Here is a 17704-nt window from a genome sequence, read left to right on the forward strand (position 1 = left end):
TCACCAGAAACGTCTTTAAAAGCCAGGTAAGTTAAAATCGTTTGAGATACTAGCTAGTGATGTTATGTAACAATTTATTATATAGATAGATGATCTGCTCTATAAGGTTTTAAATAGGTTATGCTAGCTAACGTTAGCTATGTAGACTAACGTTAAGTTAGCTAGCTACTGTTAATATATATGACATTTAGCAGACGCTTTTATAGCTAGGTTGCAAAAACGGGGTTCACATTGTTAAAGCGCCATGCTGAGCTACAGAAGGACCACAAGGTAGCTAGGTTAAAAAACGTTCACATTGAAACATGCAGTGGACGGGATATTTTGAAAATATGATTATATTAAATGAATGCACAATTAATTCTGAGAATATTTTTGTAGATGACAATTTTAATGGTTTGGCATTAGAATAAGTAGTGTGAAAATATTGTAATGAAACAGCAGGGAGCAGGTCTCGAACCATCGACCTTCGAGCCCGGGGTCCGGCGCGCTATCGACTGTGCCGCAAAAGCATGCTCAAACGGCAGGGTCCGCGCTTATAAACCCAGGGTCGTTACGATATATTTATAAATGTTCATGAATAACATTAGTAGTGGAGAGGAAGAAGAGTGAAGGAGACAGAGGAGGAAAGGTAAAGATGTGGTTACAGAGCCTGCCAATTTATTATTCCAAACAATGTTTTTGAGATAAATACAAAAATAAGGCAAGCAATGGGAATCTGTTAACCAAAGTATTATATCTAATAGTATGCTGTTTATTAATACAGATTGGAGAGAAAGGAGAAGGAAAAATTAAGGGAGTAAAACGAGTGAAGCAAGGAGAGTGTAGAAGTGTGAGGTGGAAAGGTGAAGAGAATGAAAGGAAGACGAGTGAAGAAAAGAGGAGGAGAAGAAAAAGTTGAGAGTAAGAAGAGAGTGACACAAGGAGAGTGAAGAAGAACAGACAGAGGAGATACAATGACTCTTTCCAAGAAACGGAAATGCACTTTTTATGAAAAACATGATGAGAGAATTTCCATTTATACGCTCAGGTCAAGACGATAGAATTGTTCACTGCACCCTTTGTAATTCCTCTTTTTCAATTGGCAGCTGGAGAAGAACGGCAGTGGTAGAAAATCAACAGACCAAAAAGCATAAAGCCTCTGATTGCCCGTGTTGGTTTGCCCTCTGTCACCACATTCTGCAAGAAGGTAGAGCCTTCCCAAGAAGAATATGGTTTAGCTGTGCAGGAGGGTGTCTTTGCATACCACACTATGTGACACAATCATAGTTACAGATCTATGGATCTATGGACGGATCTAGGCTTGGGAGGGTCAATGTCCATACCAAAGTTTAAAATGCTCTGCAGCGGGAGGTGATTGGCTTCGGTTGTCCTGCCCACATCATTCATAACACGGCCAGAACAGCTTTGGATATGATGTTGAGAACCTGCTCACAAAGATATTTGGATATGTTCATATTTTCACCGTCAGAGTAGAAAGACTGAAGGGCTTTTGTGAGTTTGTTGCCCAGGAGTACCATAACATTTTAGGACACAGCAATGTTCACTGGATGTCCATGGTCCCTGCTCTAGAAAGAGTGCTGAAAATATATGTGCCATTGAAATCCTTTTTTATTTCTGAAGAGAAATGCCCTGTTGTCCTGTGAACAATGTTCGAAGGTCCACTGACTGAACTTGGAAACCAACATGGAAACTTGACTGTATTCAGTGACACGATCAAGATGCTTGGAGGCCAGGACCACTGTGCTGTAGAGTCAGCTGCAATTCTGAGAAACGTTGAGGCAAAATTCTCTGCAAGAGATGATGACAACTTCATTCCAGTTTTGGTCAGAGGACTTCTGAGAGAACTAGAGGACAATGGAGCCATGTCTAAAGAGAGCTTTCTCAAAACATCACAATCATTCTTCACTACGGCTGTGAACTACTTGCGAGCATGGGGAAAGCACACAGGTAATCTAAAAGATTTACATGGTCTCCTTTTAAAAGGCAACCTCTGCGTGAAGAGATCCAGAAGTCAACAGGCACACTGCAGGAAAAATGCCCCAATGTGACCATCAATGAGGATGCACTGTGTGAAGAGGTTACTGGCATGCAAGAGTTCCTAAAGGGGGATCGCTTGAAGAATGGAAAACATCTGAGACACCGCTTAGTCAGAGATGGAGCACGGTGGTTACCCACTTCAAAGAGAATGACATCTCACACACTAACCTGGCTAGGTTAGCGTCTGTTGTCATGTGCTTACCTGGAAGTAATGCACCAGTCGAGAGAGTGTTCTCCCAAATTAATGATCTATGGACAGCAGCAATAAATAGGTTCACTGTTACTGCCATCAAGGCCATGCTTATTGTGGAGATAAACTTCAACCTCCCCTGCCAGGAGTTCATGGAGAAGCTGGCCAAAGACTGAGCAATCCTGATGAAGATACATTCTTCTGAGAAATATACATTTTTAGGATGGTATAAGTATATTATGTAGTTACCAATCTCATCAGCATCTTATTTCTTTATGTTAAGTATTTCACATATACTATTGTCTGTTTTTTCAATTTTGCTCATGTTCTCTTCTGCTCTTATTCTACCCAGACTACCAGGACCACTGAATGGCTGTTCAGATCGGACAGTTCTGTCTTGTCTATAGTGTTTCTGTAGTATAGTTGTTTTCTCTATCACAGTGTGCCTGTTAGACTAAATACATGAAACCGGAATTTTCCCCCTTTTTTATTTCATAGATAATATAACATTGGCTCTTTTAATTATACATTGACCACCGAACTGGAAATGTCCCCGGTTTTCATTTCAGACATCTGGTCACCTTACCTAACAGAGAGTACATTTTCTATGCCAGGCGAAATCGTGCCTCATTAGCTCATTATTATGGAATTATCCAAATAAATATCACTAGAAAACAGCTTAAACAAATGCAGCTACTGTTGTTATTCTGTTTGCACTGTTTGACGTGACTGTAAGTTAGCCGTAGTTAGCTAGCTGGCAAGCAAGGGGTAAGAACGTTGCCAGCCAGTATGGCAATGGAACATTTAAAACAGCAGTCACCAACCAGTCGACTTGTCGATCGCCAAACAATTCTGTAATAAACTGTAACGGTTGTCGTCTGGAGATAGAGAGGACCAAAGCGCAGCGTGGTTAGTGTTCATCTTTTTAATAAACAACTGAACACTTCAAAAATACAAAACAACAAAGTGACAACCGAAACAGTTCTATCTGGTGCAGACACACAAAGACTGAAAACAACCAGCCACAAACCCCTACAGAAAACAGGTTACCTAAATATGGTTCCCAATCAGAGACAATGACTAACACCTGCCTCTGATTGAGAACCACTACCCACCATTGCGACCTGTGCGCTCTCGTTGGCTGGCCCTCGCTTCATACTCGTCGCCAAACCCACTGGCTCCATGTCATCTACATGACGCTGCTAGGTAAATTCCCCCCTTATCTCAGCTCGCTGGTCACCATAGCATCTCACACCTGTAGCACACGCTCCAGCAGGTATATCTCTCTAGTTGCCCCCAAAACCAATTCTTTCTTTGGCCGCCTCTCCTTCCAGTTCTCTGCTGCCAATGACTGGAACGAACTACAAAAATCTCTGAAACTGGAAACACTTATCTCCCTCACTAGCTTTAAGTACCAACTGTCAGAGCAGCTCACAGATTACTGCACCTGTACATAGCCCACCTATAATTTAGCCCAAACAACTACCTCTTTCCCAACTGTATTTAATTTATTTATTTATTTTGCTCCTTTGCACCCCATTATTTTTATTTCTACTTTGCACATTCTTCCATTGCAAAACTACCATTCCAGTGTTTTACTTGCTATATTGTATTTACTATGCCACCATGGCCTTTTTTGCCTTTACCTCCCTTCTCACCTCATTTGCTCACATTGTATATATACTTGTTTATACTGTATTATTGACTGTATGTTTGTTTTACTCCATGTGTAACTCTGTGTCGTTGTATCTGTCGAACTGCTTTGCTTTATCTTGGCCAGGTCGCAATTGTAAATGAGAACTTGTTCTCAACTTGCCTACCTGGTTAAATAAAGGTGAAAAAAAATATTTAAAAAAAATATTTTTTTTACATATCATGCCAAACAAGAAACCCAACCTAGAAACCCAAATCATAGAATACCCACCTAACTCACGTCCTGACCAACTAAAACAAAGAAATAACACAAGAACTAGGGTCAGAACGTGACATAAACTCAAAGATAAAGCCTTTGTCACGCCCTGGTAGAAGTATTTTGTGTTTATCTTTATTTATTTGGTCAGGCCAGGGTGTGGCATGGGTTTGTGTATGTGGTGTGTATGTATTGGGATTGTAGCTAGTGGGGTGTTCTGGTTAAGTCTATGGCTGTCTGAAGTGGTTCTCAATCAGAGGCAGGTGTTTATCGTTGTCTCTGATTGGGAACCATATTTAGGCAGCCATATTCTTTGAGTTTGTGATTGTCCTTAGTGTCTTTGTTCCTTGTTCTGTGTGTATGTGCACCTGTATTAGGCTGTTTCGGTTTTCATTACGTTTGTTTTTTTGTAGTGTTTGTATTTAGATTCGTGTTACGTTTGTTTATTAAAACATGGATCGCAATCTACACGCTGCATTTTGGTCCGACTCTCCTTCACACCTAGAAAACCGTTACAGCCTTTGTGTTCCTAATTTGTTTTATTAGTCTCGGGCTGTTGGTGGTTGGTGCAGCCCTGGGCGCTGGGTAGGAAAACTGTTACCATTTCATGTGTCTGAAGGTACAAACTCTGCCTTCCCGGTGGGCCTGGAGAGGAAATCAAGTACACTATGCGTACCGCTGGCCAATCAGATTGCTCAGATGACCAAATCTGTAGTAACGTAGAAGGCGTAAAAGAAAGCTACGGCAAAATTGATACTGTGAAATTTCAAAACGTTTAAAACCATGACTAGAGAGAGACTGTCAACGAATACAGCAAAGAGCTGCTGTTTTTATGAGTGAGTTCATATTTAAGTTCTCACTCAGCACTGTCAACACTTTGTATTCAGCACTTTTATAACCCATAAAATGTGCGTTCTTCCTATTTCCACTCAGCGCTACAACAAGCATTGTAGCAGTAATGAATGAGTAGGAAAGTGTATCTATAGGCGTGTTGTTATTAGCGGCTTGGATAATTTTTAATATCAAGGAATATTTCAATTTCTCTGTTCATAGGAGTAACAACATGAATTTGTGCATGAGGCAGAAATAATGCGGTGCGACTCGAGTTTCGCCATCAGCTGGAAGACAGTGTCCCTTTTTGGTCAGTGGAGGAAAGGGAGAGCGGGGGGAAGTTGAGAGACAGAGCCTCAGTCTGCTGCTCTATCCCTGAGACAGACTTCAGATGCAGCCACCATCAGCCCAGTAAAATAAAAAGCTAATTATTTAAATGTATTTTCACTCAGCTGTGCCTCACAAGTAATATAACAATGGATCTATTACCGGTGTGATCATATAGCCTACCTCAAGATTTGAAATAATATATATATTTTTTAAATGTCCTGAACAACAATGCATTGGCAGGTAAATTCAAGCAAAGCCAGTATGTGGTGATAATGTATTGGGCCTATAGCTTACTGCACAAACCTCATTGCTACAGTACTGTTTTTAATTGGTTAATGTTGCATAGGCTTATGTTAATAAAAAAATCAGAGCGGTAGATCTCAGCATGCATTTTGACTCAGAAAGTGATCTTGACTCAGAAACGGTTGATGACCACTGATTTAGAACGAAAGACTGGGTCGTGTCCATAGATACAGAACAAAAAGACTGAACAACTGGGTCGTGTCCATAGATACAGAACAAAAAGACTGAACAACTGGGTCGCGTCCATAGAAACAGAACAAAAAGACTGAACAACTGGGTCGCATATCTGGCAACCGAACCAATAGAACGAACGACCAGCCGGCTTGGGTAGCAACCCTAGATTTGTTTTGGGACTAGATCTTGTAAAAGGAAGAAAAGTATGAATAAATTCATCAGAATAATGTTTTTAATGAAAATCATTATTTGATTATGTTGGTACCATTGCATAAAAGTGATAATGCCCGAGAAGCCAGTGTTTGGAGGATATATTGGCACGGTTTTCCAGGCCTAACAACACCATTGCCAATATATCCTCCAAACACCAGCTTCTCGGGCATTAACACTTAAATAAACACTAGTCATGCTTTAACGTGTGGGTGTGTGTGTGCATGTGTCCATGCGTGCGTGTGTGTGCTTGTGTGTGTGTTCTCACCAGTATGAGGTCGTTGAAAAGGAACACCTCTCTTTGGGTGTTCGCCAGTTTCTGTTTCAGAGGTTTGTTGAAGTCTGCCACCTCAAACAAACGACAACAGCAGACCAGCCTACGGTGGGGCACAGACAGGATCTACAGAAAAAACACACACACACACACACATACAGTTGAAGTTGGAAGTTTACATACACTTAGGTTGGAGTCATTAAAACTCATTTTTCAACCACTCCACAAATGTCTTGTTAACAAATGTCTTGTTTTGTCAAGTCTGTTAGGACACCTACTTTGTGCATGACACAAGTATTTTTTCCAACAATTGTTTACAGACATATTATTTCATTTATAATTCACTGTATCACAATTCCAATGGTCAGAAGTTTACATACACTAAGTTGACTGCCTTTAATCAGCTTTTAAAATTCCAGAAAATAATGTCATGGATTTAGAAGCTGCTGATAGGCTAATTGACATCATTTGAGTCGATTGAAGGTGTACCTGTGGATGTATTTCAAGGCCTACCTTCAAACTCAGTGCCTCTTTGCTTGACATGGGGAAATCAAAAGAAATCAACCAAGACCTCAGAGAAACATTTTTAGACCTCCACAAGTCTGGTTCTTCCTTGGGAGCAATTTCCAAACACCTGAAGGTACCACGTTCACCTGTACAAACAATAGTACGCAAGTATAAACACCATGGGACCACGCAGCCGTCATACCACTCAGGAAGGAGACGCGTTCAGTCTCCTAGAGATTACCGTACTTTGGTGCAAAACGTGCAAATCAATCCCAGAACAACAGCAAAGAAACTTGTGAAGATGCTGGAGGAAACAGGTACAGAAGTATCTATATCCACAGTAAAACGAGTCCTTTATCGACATAACCTATAAGACGGCTCAGCAAGGAAGAAGCAAGTGCTCCAAAACCGCCCCAAAAAAGACAGACTACGGTTTGCAACTGCACATGGGGACAAATATCGTACTTTTTGAAGAAATGTCCTCTGGTCTGATGAAACAAAAATAGAACTGTTTGGCCATAATGACCATCGTTATGTTTGGAGGAAAAAGGGGGAGGCTTGCAAGCCAAAGAACACAATCCCAACCGTAAAGAACGGGGGCGGCAGCATCATGTTGTGGGGGTGCTTTGCTGCAGGAGGGACTGGTGCACTTCACAAAATAGATGGCATCATGAGGTGGGAAAATTATGTGGATATATTGAAGCAAAAGACATCAGTCAGGAAGTTAAAGCTTGGTCGCAAATGAGTCTTCCAAATGGACAATGATCCCAAGTATACTTCCAAAGTTGTGGCAAAATGGCTTAAGGACAACAAAGTCAAGGTATTGGAGTGGTCATCACAAAGCCCTGACTTCAATCCTATAGAACATTTGTGGGCAGAACTAAAAAAGTGCATGCGAGCAAGGAGGCCTACACACCTGACTCAGTTACACCAGCTCTGTCAGGAGGAATGGGCCAAAATTCACACAAATTATTGTGGGAAGCTTGTGGAAGGCTACCTGAAACGTTTCACCCAAGTTAAACAATTTGAAGGCAATGCTACCAAATACTAATTTAATGGATGTAAACTTCTGACCCACTGGGAATGTGATGGAAGAAATAAAAGTTTAAATAAACCATTCTCTCTACTATTATCCTGCCATTTCACATTTTTAAAATAAAGTGGTGATCCTAACTGACCTAAGACAGGGATTCTTTACTAGGATTAAATGTTAGGAATTGTGAAAAAACTGAGTTTAAATGTATTTGGTTAAGGTGTTGTCAGGATTTGGCCAGGGTTGTTCCGGTTTTTGGTCACTAGATGCCCCCATTGTGCTTTTTGACCTTTTGTTTTCTCTTGATCCCCATTATTATTTGCACCTGTGCCTCGTTTCCCCTGATTGTATTTAAACCCTTAGTTTTCCTCAGTTCTTTGCTCTGTGTTTGTATGTTAGCACCCAGCCCTAGTATTCTGTGAACTCTTGTTGATCCCGGTGGACTCTCTTGTGGAATTCTGTTTTTGTTCTTGTTTATTTATTTTTGAGTATCTTTTGAGGCTTTTTATGCTATACCTACCACCTTGTGGATTTACCTTTTTGTCTTGGAGGATTACCTTTGTTCTTGTGGAATTCCTTTTGAGGTTGTGGAGTTACATGTTTTCCCGAAGGACTTCACTTTTTACTTCATTAAATACACCGTCTCAAGTACTGCTGTGTCTGCCTCATCTTCTGTGTTCTGCCGACTATTCGTGGCTCAGTTGGTTAAGTGACTGTTTCTCACTCTGGAGACCCGGGTTCGTAACCGGGTCCTGACAGGTGTATGTACATTTCTGACTTCAACTGTAAACCATGGGGTAAACACACACACAGACTCCACTCTCTCTCACACACACACATACACCAATCTCTTTCTGGCTCTCGCTCAGTCACACAACACACTCACAGTCTTCATGCCCAGTATGGACTGTTCCACACGGCTGACGTAGGTGACGTGGTCTTCGTTGGAGCGTAGCTCTCTCTGCTGGGTCCTCTCATAGATCCCTGTCACCATCTCCCTGGGGATGTCTGCCCCGTCGTCCACTCCTGAGGGAACAGGGACACACAAGGAACTAGAGGGAATTCCGAAAATGAATCGCAAACTGAATTGACCCCACCCCTGGTTCAGTCTCGTTGCAGGACAGGGCAGGAGTGGCTGATGTTAGGATCATCAGGGACCTCAGCCATTTGAGCCACGGCCTGTTCTCCCCACTTCCATCACTCAGATGCGGGCAGTACAGGAGCATCATGGCTAAAAACGAACATACTGGCCAATAGCTTCTACCCCCAGACCATCGGGCTACTGAATAGCCACCACTAGTCAGCCACCCTTTTCTGCTTCCCCACTGGACATCTACCCTGCCCCCAGCCCGATGGACATTTATCATACTGAATAGCCACCACTATTCCTACCAAATCATTATTATTAAGATTATTGTTTCATTCACACATGCACTGAGCTTAAGTATTTCACTGTACACTGCAACTTCATCTGCGACCCTGTGCATGTGACAAAATAAAAATGAAATCAAATACCCTGCTGTGGCTGTATCTCAACACTAGAAGGAGATATTGTGCTGTGTTTCAGTCAAGAGAGACTCAACAGAAGCCTCATCCCCAGTAGAACATTTTACTGAGTTATTTATTTTATTTAACTAGGCAAGTCAGTTAAGAACAAATTCTTATTTACAATGACAGCCTACACCGGCCAAACCCGGACAGCGCTGGGCCAATTGTCCACAGCCCTATGGGACTCCCAGTCACAGCCAGTTTGTTGTCCTGGAATTAACAAGTGACATCAATAAGGGCTCTCACTTGGATTCACCTGGTCAGTTTATGTCATGTTTTGTATACTCAGCGTATATTTTAATACAACACAAGACCAATTTCATATTGAATGATTGACAGCTGGTTGAAGGAGACAGATTGAATTGTGGGGGGATCAGGGATGGTGAATCAGCCTGGAATCAAATCAGGGTCTGTAGTGATGCCTCTAGCACTGAGATGCAGTGCCTTAGACTGCTGCGCCACACGGGAGCGGACAGGAGTTAATGATGTTCAGCTCCCAGTCCATCCTCTCTCACCCCCCGATTTGGTGTGTTCTCTAGATTCACCATCTCTGATCCCCCACAATTCAATCTGTCTCCTTCAACCAGCTGTCAATCATTCCATATGAAATTGGTCCTGTGTTGTATTAAAATACACGCTGAGTATACAAAATATGACATAAACTGACCAGGTGAATCCAAGTGAGAGCTATGATCCCTTATTGATGTCACTTGTTAAATCCACTTCAATCAGTGTAGATTAAAGGGAGGAGACAGGTTAGATTAGGATTTTTGAACCTTGAGACAATTGAGACATGGATTGTGTATGTGTGCCATTCAGAGTGTAAAGGGGCAAGAGAAATATTTAAGTGCCTTTGAACAGGGCATGGTGGTATGTGCCCGGCCCACCGGTTTGTGTCGAAAACTGCAACACTGCTGTTTTTTTCACGCTCCAGTTTCCTTTGTGTTTCCCGTGTGTAACTTGACACAACTGTGGGAGTCAACATGGGCCAGCATCCCTGTGGAATGCTTTTGACACCTTGTAGAGTCCATGCCCCGACAAATAGAGGCTGTTCTGAGGGCGAAAGGGGGTGCAACTAAATATTAGGAAGGTGTTCCTAATGTTTAGTATACTAAGTGTACAAAGCATTGTCTGTGCACCTGTTCTATAAATAACCGCTCCAGTGTCTCTAGTCTCTAACACCAGGCTCAGAAACACTGTCATAAATGTTGCAAGACTTCTGCAGCTTATTATACTGAGTCAAACACACACAGGCACACACTGTCCATAAATTACCACCGTGGACTTCAGATTATTTTTTATTCTTTCTTCTATCAGTAGGCTCAAAAGAAAAGCAAAAAAGGCAAAAACAAAGACGTAACCCCACTAACAAGCTAGGAACCGTTTAAAAAGCTAGGTACCGTTTAACAAGCTAGGTACCGTTTAACAAGCTAGGTACTGTTTAATAAGCTAGGTACCGTTTAAAAAGCTAGGTACCGTTTAACAAGCTAGGTGCCGTTTAATAAGCTAGGTACCGTTTAACAAGCTAGGTACTGTTTAATAAGCTAGGTACCGTTTAACAAGCTAGGTACCGTTTAACAAGCTAGGTACCGTTTAATAAGCTAGGTACCGTTTAATAAGCTAGGTACCGTTTAACAAGCAAGGTACCATTTAATAAGCTAGGTACCATTTAATAAGCTAGGTACCATTTAACAAGCTAGGTACCGTTTAACAAGCTAGGTACCGTTTAATAAGACAGGTACCGTTTAATAAGCTAGGTACCGTTTAACAAGCTAGGTACCGTTTAATAAGCTAGGTACCGTTTAATAAGCTAGGTACCGTTTAACAAGCTAGGTACCGTTTAACAAGCTAGGTACCGTTTAACAAGCTAGGTACCGTTTAATAAGCTAGGTACCGTTTATAGAGTTGTGTTTCACACACAAACAATACACAGACAGACAAACACAGACACACATATACAAAGACAGCCAGTCACCTCGTAGGTTACGTATGAAGTCGTCAAGGCCCATCTTGCGTTGAGGTTTGATGTTAGGGGAATACATATCAGTGTTGAGGAGGACCACAGCAAAGGCCAGGATGAAAATGGTGTCTGGGTTATGGAATTGCTGCACCACCTCGGGATTACACATACAATACCTCTGACTGGAGAGATGGAGAGAGAGAGATGTAAAGAGAGTTGTTGTTACAAATACAGTACCTCTAACAGGGGGGTAGAGGGAGATATTGAAAAAGAGACAAAGAAGGAGATCAAAGAGATCAAAGAGAGAGACAATGTGTCCTATTTCTGTGCACTGGACATGAATTGGAAGTGTTTTTTGCATATACCAACTCCCCCTGAGAGTGAGAGTTCTTAACAGCAACCCTGACTTAATTAGGGTTAAGTGCCTTGCTCAAAGGCACATCAACAGATTTTCCACTTTGTCTCTGGCCCAATACTAAATACTAGGCTATATGCCAAGACAGAAAGCCATTCTGTTGTAATGGCCTCAGAGACAAACTGCTTGTCCATTCGTGTCATTAGTTAGTAACTATTTAATTTTTCTTTCTTAACTTCAGACATTATGTAATACTGTTTATTTGTGGGTTCTTACATCCTGAGAAGAGATACACACATACAAGCTTCCTGAGTTTTCAGTTTCTTGAGAGTCCTGCTGCACATCAAATACTCTTGATACTGGGAAGGAGCAGTGTTTGTGTGAGTTCAGAAGCTGATTTCCAGGTCACTGCTAACGTATTCACAAAAGCATACAGCACTCAACCCCAGTGTGGAAAGCAACCTGCCATCCCCCAAGGTCACTGCCAACAATACAATACTTGAAAACATTCCTAGTTTCACATACCTAGGTAGCCACCTCTCCACCAATATCCGAATGGATAATATCCTAAGACCGCACTCAATGAGCTGTATGAGGCCATAAGCAAACAGGAAAACACTCATCTAGCGGCGGCGCTCCTAGTGGCCGGGGGCTTTAATGCAGGAAACTTAAATCTGTTTTACCTAATTTCTACCAGCATGTTAAATGTGCAACCAGAGGGAAAATGTACAAAGCTCTCCCTCGCACTCAATTTGGCAAATCTGACCATAATTTTATCCTCCTGATTCCTGCTTACAAGCAAAAACTAAAGCAGGAAGCACCAGTGACTCACTCAATAAAGAAGTGGTCAGACGACGCAGATGCTAAGCTGCAGGACTGTTTTGCTAGCACTGACTAGAATATGTTCCGGGATTCTTCCGATGGCATTGAGGAGTACACCACATCAGTCACTGGCTTCATCAAAAAGTGCATCGACGACGTTGTCCCCACAGTGACCGTATGTACATACCCCAACCAGAAGCCATGGTTTACAGGCAACATCCGCACTGAGCTAAAGGGTAGAGCTGCCACTTTCAAGGAGCGGGACTCTAACCTGGAAGCTTATAAGAAATCGTGCTATGCCCTCCAACGAACCATGAAACGGGCAAAGCATCAATACAAGACTTAAGATTGAATTGTACTACACCAGCTCCAACGCTCGTCTTATGTGGCAGGGCTTGCAAACTATTACAGACTACAAAGGGAAGCACTGCCGTGAGCTGCCCAGTGACAAGAGCCGACCAGACGAGCTAAATTACTTCTATGCTCACTTCGAGGCTAGCAACACAGAAGCATGCTGGCCAACTGGCAAGCGTCTTCACTGACATTTTCAACCTGTCCCTGACTGAGTCTGTAATACCAACATGTTTCAAGCAGTCCACCATAGTTCCTGTGCCCAAGAACACTAAGTTAACCTGCCTAAATGACTACCGACCCGTAGCATTCATGTCCATAGCCATGAAGTGCTTTGAAAGGCTGGTCATGGCTCACAACAACACCATTATCCCAGAAACCCTAGACCTACTCCAATTTGCATACCGCCCAAAAAAGATCCACAGATGATGCAATCTCTATTGCAGCCCACACTGCCCTTTCCCACCTGGACAAAAGGAACACATACGTGAGAATGCTATTTATTGACTACAGCTCAGCACCATAGAGCCCTCAAAGCTCATCACTCAGCTAAGGACGCTGGGACTGAGCAGCTCCCAATGCAACTGGATCCTGGACTTCCTGACGGGCCGCCCCCAGGTGGGAAGGGTATGTAACAACACATCTGCCATGCTGATCCTCAACACGGGGGCCATTAGGGGTGCGTGCTCAGTCCCCTGCTGCACTCCCTGTTCACCCATGACTGCATGGCCAAGCACGACTTCAACACCATTATTAAGTTTGCAGACAACACAACAGTGGTAGGCCTGATCACCAATAACAATGAGACAGCTTATAGGGAGGTCGGTGACCTGGCCGTGTGGGGCCAGGATAAGAACCTCTCCCTTAACATGATGAAGACAAAGGAGATTATTGTGGACTACAGGAAAAAGAAGACCGAGCACACCCCCATTCTCATCGACGGGGCTGTAGTGGAGCAGGTTGAGAGCTTCAAGTTCCTTGGTGTCCACATCACCAACATACTATCCAAACACACCAAGACAGTCATGAAGAGGGTATGACAAAACCTATTCTCCCTCAGGGAAGTGAAAATATTTGGCATGGGTCCTCTGATCCTCAAAAGGTTCCATCGAGAGCATCCTGACTGGTTGCATCACTGCCTGGTATGACAACTGCTCGGCCTCTGACCACAAGGCACTACAGAGGGTATTGCCCAGTATATCACTGAGGCCAAGCTTCCTGCCATCCAGGACCTCTATACCAGGCAGTGTCAGAGGAAGCCCCTAAGAATTGTCAAAGACTCCATCCACCCTAGTCATAGACTTTTGTCTCTGCTACCGCATGGCAAGCGATACTGGAATGCCAAGTCTAGGTCCAAAAGGCTTCTTAACAGCTTCTAACCCCAAGCCATAAGACTCCTGAACAGCTAATCTAATGGCTACCCAGACTATTTGCATCAATTTTTACCCCTTTTTCTCCCCAATTTTGTGGTATCCAATTGTTAGTAGCTACTATCTTGTCTCATCGCTACAACTCCCGTACGGGCCCGGGAGAGACGAACGTTGAAAGTCATTCGTCCTCCGATACACAACCCAACCAAGCAGCACTGCTTCTTAACACAGCGCGCATCCAACGCGGAAGCCAGCCGCACCAATGTGCGCCCGCCACAGGAGTCGCTGGTGCACGGTGAGACAAGGATATCCCTACCAGCCAAACCCTCCCTAACCCGGACGACGCTAGGCCAATTGTACGTCGCCCCACAGACCTCCCGGTCGCGGCCAGGTACGAGAGAGCCTGGGTGCGAAACCAGAGTCTCTGGTGGCACAGCTGGCGCTACAGTACAGCGCCCTTAACTACTGCGCCACACGGGAGGCCCAACACTCATTTTTCTTAAAACTGCATTGTTGGTTAAGGGCTTGTATGTAAGCATTTCCCTGTTAGGTCTACACCTGTTGTATTCGGCACGTGACAAATAACATTTTATTTGATGATGAAATCCAACATTGGATTGCTCGAACAAGTGCTGCCTTTGGCAAACTCAAAAACAGAGTCTTCAAGGATTGCAACACTACCACCAGGAACAAAGTGGACGTGTACAAGCTGTGATCACCCCGACCCTGCTATACGGTGCAGAAGCTTGGACCGTATTTTGAAAACACATCAAACCCCTTGAAAGATTCCACCATGCTGCCTCAGGAAAATACTTCTTCAGCTGGGAAGACAGACAAACCAACATCAGTCACCTGGGGTGAACCAACTCCTCCAATATAGAAGCCATCGTAATGAGACCAACTCCGATGGGCAGGTCACCTCATGAGGATGAGCAACTCAAGGCTTCCTAAACAGACCTTCTACTCACAGCTAAAGAAAATACTTGTATTTTGTCATTTATTTGAAAATACCAACTTTTCAATACTCGAGGTAGTCGAATATAGAGATTCAACTAAAGGCATCTTATTGGCATCTATTTCCTCTGATATTCAAATACAGGTCTCAGAAAAACAAATCATATTTGAAGGTATTTGAATATATGCAAGTTATTTGACTGCCAAAGAAGTGTTTAACAGACATTTTTCAGAATTGCTTTATACATCCTGCATTTCATTACTCTTTACATCATTGTCATAGCCTATGATTCTTTAACGGTAATTTTAGATCTTAGTTAATCATTTAAGATGGAAATTGCATTTGATGAACATCAAGGTCTCAAACTTAAGCCACTCTGAGGGCAAAAGGGTTCAACTCAATATTAGGAAGGTGTTCCTAATGTTTGGTAAACTCAGTGTTTTTGGTTCGACACAAATGGCCTAGGACATGGACATAGGATAGACACATTGTTATGTACAAAAATATATAATTAATAATAATAATTAACACTGAGAGTGGTAAATCTGTCACTGAAAGTGTGGAGTCTGTGGACCAATATAGACACTGGAAAAGTGTTCAATTTACACACTGCTTAGTGTAAATACTTATTCAGGTTTGCTGTGTCTGTCAGCGTAGTGTCCAGAGCATGGAGGCGCTACCAGGAGACAGGCCAGTACATCAGGAGCTGTGGAGGAGGGCAACAACCTAGCAACAGGACAGCTACTGCCGCATTTGTGCAAGGAGGAGCAGGAGGAGCACTGCCAGAGCCCTGCAAAATGACCTCCAAGCAGGCCACAAATGTGCATGTGTCTACTCAAACGGTCAGAAACAGACTCCATGAGGGTGGTATGAGGCCCCGACGTCCACAGGTGGGGGTTGTGCTTACAGCCCCACACCGTGCAGGACGTTTGGCATTTGCCAGAGAACACCAAGATTGGCAAATTCGCCACTGGCGCCCTGTGCTCTTCACAGATGAAAGCAGGTTCACACTGAGCACATGTAACAGACGTGACAGAGTCTGGAGACGCCGCGGGGAACGTTCTGCTGCCTGCAACATCCTCCAGCATGACCGGTTTGGCGGTGGGTCAGTCATGGTGTGGGGTGGCATTTATTTGGGGGGCCGCACAGACCTCCATGTGCTCGCCAGAGCTAGCCTGACTGCCATTAGGTACCGAGATGAGATTCTCAGATCCCTTGTGAGACCATATGCTGGTGCGGTTGGCCCTGAGTTCCTCCTAATGCAAGACAATGCTAGCCCTCATGTGGCTGGAGTGTGTCAGCAGTTCCTTCAAGAGGAAGGCATTGATGCTATGGACTGGCCCGCCCGTTCCTCAGACCTGAATCCAATTAAGCACATCTGGGACATCATGTCTTGCTCCATCCACCAACACCACATTGCACCACAGACTGTCCAGGAGTTGGTGGATGCTTTAGTCCAGGTCTGGGAGGAGATCCCTCGGGAGACCATCCGCCACCTCATCAGGAGAATGCCCAGGCGTTGTAGGGAGGTCATACAGGCACGTGGAGGCCACACACACTACTGAGCCTCATTTTGACTTGTTTTAAGGACATTACATCAAAGTTGGATCAGCCTGTAGTGTGGTTTTCCACTTTAATTTTGAGTGTGACTCCAAATCCAGACCTCCATGGGTTGATAAATTGGATTTCCATTGATAATTTTTGTGTGATTTTGTTGTCTGCACATTCAACTATGTAACGAAAAAAGTATTTAATAAGAATATTTAATTCATTCAGATCTAGAATGTGTTATTTTAGTGTTCCCTTAATTTTTTTGAGCAGTGTATAATTTTTTTACCACCAATAATTTGCACTCTCTGGGACACTTGAAATTAAGACCTAGATTCAATCAGATCAAGCATAAACACGTGACTGCCGACACCTTTTTTGGCGGTGTTGGAGTTGTAACTGCATTAGACCTGTCAAATCGGTGAGTGTAATCATTGTCACGAAGCCACACCAGTCCTACTCAAGTTCGTATTTCAGAACGAGAAAGTGTAGGCTACTCTATATAGAAATAATGACACTCAAATTTAAAATCAAAATAGTGAGGATTTCTATCAGCCTAATTGAGGTGTAGATTACATATCATATCCCGGTGTTCCAACTAGTAAACATGCAAGTCCTGGTATAATTCCAGGAGCCACTTGTGGATTTGACAGCTCTAATGCAGTTCCAGTCACGGATCCCTCCAGAACATTTATTACGCACACCTGTACCCTGTTCCCAATTATTAGTACTTGTATAAGTGTGCCCTTTGGTTTCCATTGGGCTGTCGTTTATTGTTACAATGGCTTTCGTGCCATTGTGGATTGCGCAGATGATTATGGGTCTCATCCTGTGAGTTAATCATTGTGCGCGTGTATTATTTATTCAAGGTACTCATCGCTCTTTTGTTTTGGGTTTCTACCCTGTGTTTTGTTACTTGTTTGTTTGGTCTTCATCCCCGTGCCTTTACACAGCATGCCGTAATTTGGGCTTAATAAAAAAAACTATTACGCATTCT

At 43.1% G+C, this 17704-nt stretch overlaps 1 protein-coding gene across 1 annotated transcript in view; it reads right to left on the reverse strand.

Annotated features, from left to right (window-relative positions):
• LOC124001638 (IQ motif and SEC7 domain-containing protein 3-like) overlaps nucleotides 1-17704 on the reverse strand; it is a 71612-nt gene that overhangs the window by 7208 nt on the left and 46700 nt on the right. The window contains 3 exon segments of the mRNA XM_046308615.1: nucleotides 6253-6384; nucleotides 8685-8824; nucleotides 11322-11488. Of these exon segments, the coding sequence (XP_046164571.1) occupies nucleotides 6253-6384; nucleotides 8685-8824; nucleotides 11322-11488 (439 nt within the window).

Source organism: Oncorhynchus gorbuscha, linkage group LG02 (genome assembly GCF_021184085.1).
Source record: "Oncorhynchus gorbuscha isolate QuinsamMale2020 ecotype Even-year linkage group LG02, OgorEven_v1.0, whole genome shotgun sequence".
NCBI lineage: Eukaryota > Metazoa > Chordata > Actinopteri > Salmoniformes > Salmonidae > Oncorhynchus > Oncorhynchus gorbuscha.